Below are 12564 nucleotides of genomic sequence, written 5' to 3' on the forward strand. Positions count from 1 at the left end.
TAGAGGTTGAATGTCCTTAGTTTTTTTTTCTATGCAAAGGATGGAGTTTCATGTTTCTATGGATTTTGGCATATTTGAGGAAAAGTTAAGATTTGATGGGTATTATGAACAAAATGTTTACAGCTTTGTTGAAATACCATAGTTTGGCCAGTTTCAGGAAAGACCAAAGTAGTAAATCAATTTAGACTGGAGTACTCCAATTTATCAAGTCTCACTTTTTCAGATCCCATTACTTTGATATTTAGTCAAATTTATTTGTTTCTTAAAGTATGCATGGAATTATTTATTTGGTCAGTATGTAGATTCTTGATGTTTTTTGTGCAAATGCTTCATTGTGGAGATCTGAGTACCACTTCTATTGACAACCTTGATTTGTTAGTCCTGATAGCAGGGGAGGGTATGAAGTATATCAGGGAAATTGTGTGGTAAAACATGCTTAAATAGAAAGAATAGCTAACAAAAATGCATAAAACTAATAATAAAAATGCTAAAAGTTGGCTAATGAAACTCTACAGACATACCTGCCATCTTTGAAAGTATATGCACCGACACGCCAAAAATAGAAAAACTTATGGGAATCCAACGCGAATCCAATCCATCTTTCGGCTAAATCTACGGGTTTTCACTCAAAAAAAAAAAAAAAGTCATGATCCATAACCCAAACTAACCTAGCAATTAATGGTGCCATGACTAGGTGTGCTACATAATGATTAGGAAGAAATATGGTCTCTATCACAATATCTTTCTAGGAAGTAATTGATTCTTTCAAGAGTTGCCGAGATGATATCACCAAAATTTTTCAAGGGTACGTGATATTAACTCATTTGATCTAGGTGCCTTGCCGACGCTTTGGCCAAAATCGGAACATTTTTCTTATGTAAGTGGTGTAACTCCTTGTTGTGTGGCTTGTAGGCCTGGCCCATGTAAACAGTTGTATGCGGTTTCAGGACTCCTTTTTCCCCCTTGCTGTATTTTTATTTCTTACCAACTACATATTTCTGCCTATTCTTTCTCATGCTATTTCCCAAGGTCCATATTTGTCATTTGATATGCCTTATCTAGATGGTAATAGACTGTTTTCCATACACAAGACACCATATCATGTTAGGTCTGCTATGAATCTCTCCAATAACAATAAGTAATTTTGTTATGACATTTGAATAATAATTTCATAATATTCACTGCATCATGGGCCTACAGTCACTACAAAAGGTTATGAACCTCTATATAGAATCTGGTAAGGATGAGTAATATACTGTTTATGGCTGTCTCTTTATTTCTGAGAGTTTACACATGAGTATGAATAGAACCTATGAGATGTAGGCGCTGGTGATACCTATAGCCCCAAGCCCTAGTGAGGGCGCAGCTGTGCAGAGGGTGAGCAGTCTGGTCAACAGGTTAGCTTCTGTCTCGGTGGGAACTGAGGGAGAGGTCAAGTTGGGTTAGCTTGTATCTGACCAGCAGGCGCAAGTGATGGCATGGGGCCGTGTGCAGAAGGGGCTGTGTGTACCACGCATGGCCTCTACGTGGTATGTTGGTATGCTGTAATCATTATGGGCTGGAATAGGATTCTGCTAGAGATGACACACTTCAAGTCATGGCAGTCATGGCATATTAGTGGTACATTCCACTGGTGAAAATAATGCCAAAGCCCCTTCCACCCTCCAAGAGTTTCATGGACTAATGGCAAGTCTTTCCCATCACTGCAACCTTCAGCCAAAATTCTCATGGGTGATAGTAATGATTCACCAGGAGATATTGTTGCCGAGTGGCAGGTGATGGGAACGTCTCACCCTGAATACACAAAGCTCTTAGAGGAAGCTTGGAATTATGGGGCATTTAGGAAGGGGCACTTGCATTCTGTCTATTGGTAAACAAAAGTGGAATGTACCATTTGTTAGCTATGGCTGGAGATTGCTGGCTCTAGGGAGAACACAATTTCCAAGCTCAGGATCCTGTTCCTACCCCTGGTGGCAGACAGTGCAGGGTATGTTACAGAAAATTGAATGAAACCGGTAACACAATGTTTCTTATTGTAATTGCATAGTTGTACACTACCTCTAGAGAAATGGAGCTGGCTCAGTGTAATCAGTCTATTACCATCTTGATACTGTATTACAAATGACAAATATAGACCTCAGAAAGTGGCAAAATAAATAAAAACACTTGCATAATAGCACTTCAAAGAGAAGCAAGGCAAATTGATACCACGTGTGTTCATGTGGGATATGTCCGCAAACCATGATAGGCCAGATTTTGGTGTGTGAACTGTGAGACACCTGTATCAACGGGGGTAAGAGAAGTGGAAGATATGATTCTTGTAATCATAATTTATGATTACTCAAGATTTGGCATTCCTGTTATTACTCCAGTAATGACGGGTGTCCTGAGACAAACACCTGAAAAAATAAACATTGCCGGGCGTCCTGCCAGTGTGATGCTGTATCGGGGCTCGTACTACGACACAGCCACGCGTGTAACCACCAGGAATCTTTTAATTACGGCTTCAAAATATACTGGCGGCAATGTCTTTTAATAATTTTGATAGGATGCCTTTTATGCCTCTCAAAATGGGACTTTTTCCTAGAACCATAAAGGATGAGGTGAAAGGTGGTTTGATGCAGAAATTGTGGAGGGGCATCACTACTAGCATTTTATCCAAAGCCCTCATTTGAGGGACTTGTAGGCCGGGTGCACACAAATGCTCATGTGTGATGTCAAGACTCTGCCTCCCTTTTTTCTGTATAAGCACTTATTTGCCATTTCCCAGTGTTAATATTCGTTATTTGTTAAGCTGTATTCAGATGTAAATATACCATTTTCCTTGCAACAACTCCATATCTCTCAAGGTAGTCCTTAAGTTTATGTAATGATAATGAAATAATAATAATAATATTATTATTATTATTATTATTATTATTATTATTATTATTATTAAGTAACACTTAGTTATGTTCCATTTTCTTATTTTTTTGTAATATTAAATTATCTGGAGAACAACCTGTGCCCGGAGATCAAAGCAGGCTGGAATAGGATCCTGAACCTGGAAAGAATGTTCTCCCTGGAGCTGTCTCTCTTCTGGTTATGGCTCATAGATGGTATATTCCACATTTTACTGACAGGAATAATGCAGTGACCCTTCCTAAATGCCCACTGAGTCTATTCACCTAAGTTCTTTGTGCACTTAGGGCAAGTCATTCCTGTCACCCCAGCCCTTAGCTGAAATTCTCATGATCGTATGTTGCCATTGTGCAACCCTCAGCCAAATTTCTCTAAGAGCAGATGATCATGTTGCCCAAATGGTAGGGTTTAGCCCAGTGACACTGGGCCAAAAACTTTGCTATCAAGCACTTTCCTTGGGAACTGTTGGAATATTCTGCTTGGCCTTTGCTGTGTGTGGCTGGCCCGACTAGCCCACCATAGAATTATGACAATAAGAGCTATACTAAGCTTGTACCTGCCTCATAGCCAAGATGCTGTATGACAGCCATTCCTGAGGTTAAGCAAAAAAACAGCCAAATTCTTATGTATTTGCCCAGATGAATATATCAGAAGAAAGTGAGTTGCGATTTGGTAATCTAAAGATGAAAATGTAGAAAATGAAACAAGAACCACCAATCCTTTGTGGGGATCCTGTGGTATATTGGTACAAGTTGCCCAGCATCCTTACCTCTGATAATATTTAGTATAAAAGTCCCTAGGTGATAGTTGTATGGTCAGAACCTATTTTGAATGGTATGATCTAAGGTGTATGGTCAAAAATCATATGGTAAAATATTTGAGAGCTGCAATGACACGAAAGTGATTGCTATGGCCTATGTCTCTGGCAAAAGCAAACCAATTTCCACCTCAAGCATTCTGGCATAATATAGCTAGACCTTCCTGGCAAATGCAGTTTAAGGGGGGCGTCATGCCCAAGAACAAAGTTCGTCAGTTGTGATTGGATATTCGAGATTTTTTAATATGTTATACATAAATATAAAGTGATAAACACTAAGTTTCATATCATTCGGCCAATAAATAATAAAGTTATTAATAAAAACAAGTTTTTGAACAATCACAGCCTCTTAAAAATGGCAATTATCCTTTGAACAAATTTGTTGAAAAAAATTACCACCTAGAGTCTATAGCAATACCTATAATTTGCAAAGACCAGAGTTTTAAATTTCGTTTTAGTTTAGTTTCTTTAAGAAAATCATCGCAAATATATTCAGCTTTTAAATGATCCAAACCCCATAAGAATTGCCCAATTATTTATGGATGAATTTTTAAAATGCTGACAAATATTGCCAAGAGTGTAGTTTTGAGATAACGGGTTCAGAAATTTTAGATTTCCCTCGGTTCCCCCCCCCCCCCCCTGAATTCTAATCTCTGCGGCAATCTTGCTGCATTCTATTGCGTTCACATGGTATTCTGAAGTGTAGCTGGTACATGGTCTCCCCCTTTTGCAAAGTACTAATGGTATTAACTGCAAATGATTGTAGAAATTCCCGTTGGAGCACATGGTTTGTAAGGCTTAACCTGACGACGTGAGGTATTTAAATGTATAAACAACTGCTGCAGCTGTGATTTAGAAGTATTTCCTATCATATTACGTCTATTATATGCTAATCTAGCATCTACAATTAATAGTGCACCCTTACTGTATGATGAGGCCGTACGTCTGTGGTATGGTGACATGGAGCTAGGAGCTAGCAACCTTTCTCTGATTTTCTGGTGGAGTTTAGTCTCCCAGAGCCGCAGTCTTTGTGATCAGCTGATGGGTAAACAGAGTTGCCAGCTAGCTACCAGAGAATTCCAAAATAAACCAAAAAAAAAAAAGAAAAAAGAAAAAAAAAAATAATAATAAATTTTCACGGATGCGACAATGTAAACATTGGAGGGGGGCGGGGAGGCAGAGATTTAGTTATAACTCCTTTAATTTTACATATTTAGCACAAATATTACATCACAAGATTGCCAAAGCCCACTAGATTACAGGAGATAAAAAAAAGTGTTTTTTAAAATTTCGTTGCGACGGCCCCCTTAACCCATTGGCGCTGGGTGTCACGTACGTACATGCCATGGCTGTTGTGGACCAAACACCAGGGGCATCATGCCATGCCCATTCCCGCGCTACTGGCTCGTCGGACGGAGGTTGTTTTTCCCCAGTAGTAGCGGCTTCATTTATATGGTAAAGATTTTAGGCAATGGCACCTAAAGTAAAGGTAAACCTTTAAAATTTTAATATTTTGATAAATTTTAGCAAAATAAAAGCTTTTAGGTGCTATTATGTCGCTCGCAAACTACCGATCAAGGCGGGCGCAAACAGGGGAAACTGCCGGTGCGCGCCAACAAGCCAGTGCATACGTAAACTTGCCAAAAATTTTACCTGTTGCTGATGGGTTAAATTCCGTTTTGCTGAATAGGAAAGTTTTGTTGGTTTTTGCTGGAATTTTAAAGGCTAATAGACCATAGCAGATACTTGGGACTCTGCAGACATATTGGTAGGTTTTATCTTTCGAGTTTTGGCTGGAAATCCTAAAAAAATATGAAGTAGAGTGCCATCGTCACTTGTCACTGCAGCTATCTCTTATTCTGCCTTCCATGTAATATAATAATTAGTTTTTAATAATTCATTTTTAGTTACAGTAACATAGTTTGTGTAGGTTGTACATTATCTAGTAGCGAGTACATTAATTAAGGTAACATTAACTAAAAAGCTTCAAGTTAGAGTATGAAGTTCATGATCCTTAACCTGATTACTTCTTCTATTACTGATGCTGTCTGTCTGTGTCTGTCATTTGAGTATTTGAGATTGAGATATAACTTGGGATGAAATAGTTGTACTCATATCAGTAACATTTGAATAGACCTAGTGGGTTAGATTTGATGTTTAACTGCTTCGATGACATAAAACTCTCTCCACTAGTAGACGAACCTCTTGGAGTTTGATTTATTTTGCTTTTAGGAAGAGGCTTCTGCATTATGTCCATGAGCCATGACTGGAAGAGCACCAGCTCAAGGGAGGATGCCATTTCCATGCTCAGGATCCTATTCTTAGCCGCTGTGTACTGGGGGTCCATGTTGTATTACAGAAAATTGAAGGTTACGAAAAATGTAAAAAGTGGCAAACAACGAAATGTTACATACTTTTATATGTTTTACACTAAGATATTTACTATCTAGAGAGATTATATGGAGTCTGAGCAAGGTAAATGGTCCATTACCATCTGTATGAGGCACATCAAATGACTGATATGGATATTGGAAAATGGCTAAAAAAAAAAAAAAAAATGCTTATAAAGAGAAAATGATATTGTAAAGGGGAGGCATAAGTCTTGTCACTGCACATGAGAGATTGTGTGTGCCCTCCCTACAAACTGTGCACCCATCAGAGCAGCTTTTCACGTTAGCCTAATGCCCGTAATTTGGTCCATGTGATTGCTGTGAAGCAACTAGATCCAAGGGTTAAATGCACATTTGCAGTGAGGGCCAGGTCTCGTATAGCCTCCTGGTAGCATTCTTGGCAAGCAGCATGCTTTTGGCAGTACCAAGAAACTTTCATTACATGAAAGTTGGATAGTAACGGAGTATGAACATTAAAATATCTTTATACCAAAATATTTCTGTCGTGTGTAGGTAGGTATTACCAATGTTTTCTTTATTTAATAGGTCTTTTATAGCTACTTATCTGCTTTACCAAAAAAGTACCCATATGTATATATTCTGAAAATTATCATAAGCTATTACCTGATTCATTCATGTGTGATGTAAACATGCAAAATTGATGCCACTACACTACAAAATAAGAGCCACATACTTGCATTAAATAGAAGAAACATAAGTTCAATTTTAACAGTTTCAAAAGTATTTCAAATGATAGATGATCTTATAATTGATATGTAACACTAACCCCTGGTTAATTGAATAGCAATATGAATAATTTTAATGAATATGAAATGGAGCAGTTAAAATTATATTAATCATAATATTTCTACCCCAAGCAGACATGCAGAGTGACGGAACATACCACCTCAAAATCCTTGTCCCAAGCGTGGCAGCTGGTGCCATAATTGGCAAGGGAGGTGAGACTATTGCTCAACTCCAGAAAGATACAAATGCCCGAGTCAAGATGTCAAAGGCAAATGATTTTTACCCAGGTGAGTGTTTTATGTTCTTATTTTTGTGTGTGAAAAGTTTAGCATTATTGCTGTTGAAAGTTCTCCTTGTTTCAGTAACAACAATGTTGAATCTTGTTGTCTTATTCTGTTTGTCTGAAGCACGATTGTTTTTGTTTGCTATGAAAGATATTCTATACATATTAGAAAGAAAAAACACCAAATTACTTCTTTTGTGTGTGTTTGTCTTTACACAAGTATATACACCTATTGTTAACCTCAGTTTGCAAGTTTCAAGTTAGTTACAAGTTAGGATTAGAATTATTTTGCTTATAGATATATTAATGTTTAGAGCTGGATCTGAACTAGAATCAGTACCTCTAGTGGTTAAATAATGGCTTACTGTGGTTGAAATTTATGGCTTATAAAGATCTGAATGACCAATTTAGTTTTTACTGTTTCCATGGTTTGCAAAATTATCTTTGAAATGATTTCTGGAGTATGACATAGATAAAAGTCCAATGATTCTCATTTGCAAATATATAATTGATCCTATTTTTGCAAGTGTTCAAAACTAGTCCTCATACTGAGGAAATATACATTTTTCTTTTTTTATTATGTAGTTATTTTTTATGAATAGCTATTATGCATATACATGTTTTCTCATCAGGTAAATTATTTGAGACCATGATTATATGACTTCATCCATTACATATTAGTCTTCATGTAAATCGTTTCCTTGCCATTGCTTGAGCATGCCTGCGAATGTTTTGTTGACAAGGGCAAGGGCTTAGCTTCTTTCTTTTTGTTGTGTGAGCAGGTTCTGTGTGACTAGTCTCACACACTTGGTTTATATAGATGCTATACAAGTGGTGATTGGGAGAGTGGACATGGAGAACTAAGCCTGGCATCTTGTATATGTTCCAGATGTTGAGAGATAAAAGATTATGAAGGTGATTATTATTATTGCAGTCTACAACTGCAATTAAATGGAAAGAAAAAGAAAGAGATAGGCTGACACTTATAGCATTGTTTTTCTTTACTTCTTTTTCCAGTGCTGAACTTGATTTTTAACATTGAAACTGCATTTTACTGCAAATAAAACTGAATAGGGAATTGAAGATTAACCTTTTAAATACAAGGTAAACTTGTAATTCATAGATAACAAAAGGGTTTTCCTTATATAGTTCAAAACTTTAAGCTGGACTCCAAGAACTCACTCCCTTGGAAGATTGTGGTCCAACTGAAAGTAGGAAATGATTCAGGGCAAAATAAGGACTACTCCCAAGATTAGGCAGTGGGAAAGAGTCCATATTTGCAACGACACCAATTCGGTTAACTCTATGGTGACAGTCCATATTTGCAATGACACCAATTTGGTTAACTCGATGATGACAGAGCCTGAATTTTTGTGTGTTGTATTAAGTAACAGTCTACTTTGAGGCTAGGCCTGCTGGCTCATCCATTGTTAGTCATGATGCCTATATACATCATAGGCCAGCACATCATGATGCCTTTAGCTGTACCTGCCACTGAAAAATTAACTGTGTAAAAGGAGATGTAGTGTTTTTTCAGCTCATGGGTGAAATATAGCACACAGTAATTAGTTACAGAATTGGTTAGCCTAAGCTTTTTGTGTGTATCTGCACATTGACTGAACCTCAAAGACCCTCACATGCTGCTGAACAGAGTTTCATCTTTTGTTCTATTGACCTGTAGATAGAAACCACTGATTCTTATTAGTAATATTACTTGCCTTGATTGAACCAGACTGACTATCAGCAGAAACTGCTTGTATAATAAAGTCAGATTGTGCTAACATGAGGGCACAAGCATAATTAAACGTCATTTTATGTTGATTGGTGAGATGGAAGTTTTTAACAATCATTATCTTGGAAAAAGGATGTGCGCCATTTGATGGTTCTTCTACAACAGACTAGCAATGCATTCATACATTTTCTACACATTTTTTGCAGCCCATTAGCATATTATATAAAAGTACATATACTTTTTAGGCGGATTAATAATCATTTTTAATTTTCATCCAGAGTATTTAATGATTACTATATCCCAACTTATTTATGGAATGTGGCTATCTATCAGCTCTGTAACAGCAGAGTTGGAAAGATAGGACCCATAAAGAGTTTTCCCTTACTGTCACATGCTAAGTGCTGCATGCAGAACCTGTTCAGGTAAAAGATTGAAAGCACAGGAAACATGCCTTCCCTACTTGGAATAATTGTGGCTGCAACACACATGACCATTTAGGAAGTCAGGCTAAAAAATGGCATTCCAACCTGGCAAGAATAGATGCTGTCCATCATAACTGGACGAGGCTCTGAAGTCAGTTTATCATTAGTGACTTTGTATGCAGCTTTATTGGATGGTCTTGTAAAATTTTAAATCAGTGAAGTGTTCTGAATTTGATTATTATGTATAGTCATGATGAAAAAGCATCTGTAGTTAAATCACCCCCCCCCCCCCCCCAGAAGAAATGCATTATCAATATAATTCTGGTATTTGAACACATTTATGATAATAGTTTTTCATTGCAGTTATATGACTTCGTTTACCAGTGATATTAAAGTTTTTCTATGTATATGAATATTGTTCTTGAGTGCACAGTTTAGGGAGTTTACTTTTTACAGGTACAACGGAGCGCGTTTGTCTGATCACAGGCAACGTGGATGCCATCTTGACAGTCTTGTCATTCATAATGGAGAAGATAAAGGAAAAGCCAGATCCCAATGCCAAGCCAGCCATTGACTTTGATAATAAACAGACAGCAGAGAGAGAGAAACAGGTAAATGGACTTTGAGTTTTGTTCATACCAGAGCTGGTTACTACCTGGTGATTTGTTCATTGCTGCAGTATTTAAACTTACATGTTGGTAATCTTGCACAAAGAGCAGCAACACATAATAGTGCTCAGGTCCCCCACTATTCCTCAAGTTTCAAATTGATGTTTTCACAGTTATTGTCTTCAAACTTAGAAGCAAACTTTATTTGATGGACAAATGTTGTACATTTTGAGCATTATAGTATTTTTTCCTCGTCTTTATTGGTTCGTCTTGAATCTTTTATCAACAGTTTATTTGAAGTCCACTTAGTCATTGAAAAATGAATAGATTAATGCATGAAAAGTTTTGTTTAGAAGACACCCTGCATTATCCCCTTTAGTTTTATTATTTTGTTTTTGGTTTTGTTTAAAACCATGCATTTATTGCCAAAATGTAGCCCAATGCCTATTTCTGTAATAATTTCAATTAATTATGTATATAACTTGGTAACTTCTCATAATTGCCAGGGAATTCCCTGGCAATAAAAAAATGCATATATATACAAAGTAAATTAGTATTAGTTGTAAGACAATGAATTCTTATAAATTGTTCTGTTATTGTACCTTCTGTATTCTTTTGCATTTTGCAGATTGGGCTACATTTTGCATGTGATTTTTATTATATACATTTTATATATGTAAATGTGAAATAATCTTTTTATTTTCTTCATCTAGAATATTACCATTAAGTCCATTCCATCTACCTTCATCAGATTTCAAGAAGTGCTCGCTCCCCACAGGTGAAGATTTTGGTCCCAAACAGCACAGCTGGGATGATCATTGGGAAGGGTGGCACTTACATCAAGCAGATCAAGGAGGAAAGTGGAGCATACGTTCAGATCTCTCAGAAGGCCAAAGATCAGTCTCTGGCTGAACGGTGCATCACAGTCATCTGTGAGTCCGTTTTTCCTGCTATTCACTTTTTGTATAGGCCTAATTTATGTTGCATAGTGACAGTCATAGTTTTTTCATTTTTCGGGGCAAGATGGTTTGGTTTATGCTTGTTGGTTATAGTTTATTAGTGCTTCTGATATATTTAAGCACATGCATTTTTAGATTGTAATACATTCATTTTGAATAATGAATGTATTTTTCTTGGCAAAGAATGGGAATTGTAATGAGCTTATTTAACTTCGTAAAAAACAAAGTGAGCTAAGATGTCTTCCATATTGACCAAAAAGAATTAGTTAAACCTCTCAAACCAGAATGCTTATAAATATAATATTTAGGTTTGTTGACCTGTCTCATTGGAATGGTAAGCCTGAGATTCCTGGTCTGTTGTCATCTTGTGGCCAGTACTGTATATGCACAAATTACTGCTATGCTTCATATGTGGATAAATAAAGTTGCACACACTTGTAAGATGTTAAAGCTGCACAACCACATAATTGTTGTATATGAAGCACTGGGGAATTGTAACTAATACCAAATTATTTTGAGAAAAGGAAATTTTAGTTCTGTAGTGTTTTGAAATTATAGATAGATGGTTTGGTGTACCTTTTCAGATTTTATCTAGTGTGCAAAATATTTATGCAATTTGATTGCAGAAAACTCCTTAAACCATTGTCATTCTTTCATTTTTATGTAGTTTTGAAGTTTGATAATGGTCTTTGGTAATTCTGCCCTTGAGAAATGTTCACTGTATTGTCACACCCGAATGCTTCAGGTCCTGGCTGCTTATTGGCTGCCTTTTTATTTTTTTAGTTTATGGTTTGCATGAATTATGCACTACAATTTATCTTCTGTATGACTTTTCATGTTCAATTGTGATGATGGGAGTTCTCATTAGTTTGGAATGTCATCTCATTATTTAAAGCATGTTTTATCTAATATATTTTTTCATTATAAGTGTAAATTAAACATATTAGAAAAAATATTTAGTTAATGAACAAAATGGGATATGAATAAGTTCTAGGACAGAGAAAAAGATCTGTGTACTAGTAAACTATGCTTTATTTGCTTTTTATGCAAATCGTTCATTTAGTTTTGGATGGATGATAGTCCAGAATAGACATAGGGAAAGGTTATTATTGATTGGCAGTGAAATTATTGGGTTGTTACTCCAGAGGAAGACCAGTCATTAAAAATTTGGAACTAGTATCTTACGTAAAGTAAAAAAATTAGAGTACTTAAAATTTTGTTGGTAATGAAAATACTAATGGTGATACTAGTGATGATAACGACATTGAAGATTGATGGTAGTTTCTGTGAATCAATTGATATAAAGCTAAAGTAGAACTGGATTGAAATTTATCAGAAACGGATAAGTCCACTATAAATCAATTCATCATGCAAATTAACCTGTAGCCGACGGGTGCCATGTAAGTACTTGCCATGACTGTAGTGGACCGAAACACGGATGGCATCGTATCACGCCCATTCCCGCGCCACTGGCTCGTCGGACGGAGATTGTGTGTCTCCGATAGTAGTGGCTTCATATATATGGTAAAGATTTTTGGCAATGGCACCTATAATGCCACCTATAATATTTTTATAAAGATGTATAAGGAAAATAGAAGCTTTTAGGTGCTAAATGTCACACGCAAACTACCGATCGAGCCGGGCGCAAACGGGAAACTGCTGATATGCGCCAACAATCCCGTTTTTACGTCCACTTGCTAAACAT

General features: G+C 36.6%; 1 protein-coding gene across 8 annotated transcripts in view; it reads left to right on the forward strand.

The window, feature by feature from the left end:
- Positions 1-12564, forward strand: part of ps (RNA-binding protein Nova-1-like protein passilla) — a gene marked incomplete in the record, with an annotated part of 22323 nt that overhangs the window by 1434 nt on the left and 8325 nt on the right. For 6 of the 8 annotated variants that reach the window (XR_011399146.1, XR_011399144.1, XR_011399145.1 and 3 more), the window contains 3 exon segments: positions 6987-7142; positions 9749-9903; positions 10652-10832. Coding sequence is in view for 4 of the 8 variants with exons in the window: in XM_070131277.1 (XP_069987378.1) it covers positions 6987-7142; positions 9749-9903; positions 10652-10832 (492 nt within the window). 8 annotated transcript variants of the gene reach the window in all.

Source organism: Penaeus vannamei, chromosome 16 (genome assembly GCF_042767895.1).
Source record: "Penaeus vannamei isolate JL-2024 chromosome 16, ASM4276789v1, whole genome shotgun sequence".
Lineage (NCBI taxonomy): Eukaryota > Metazoa > Arthropoda > Malacostraca > Decapoda > Penaeidae > Penaeus > Penaeus vannamei.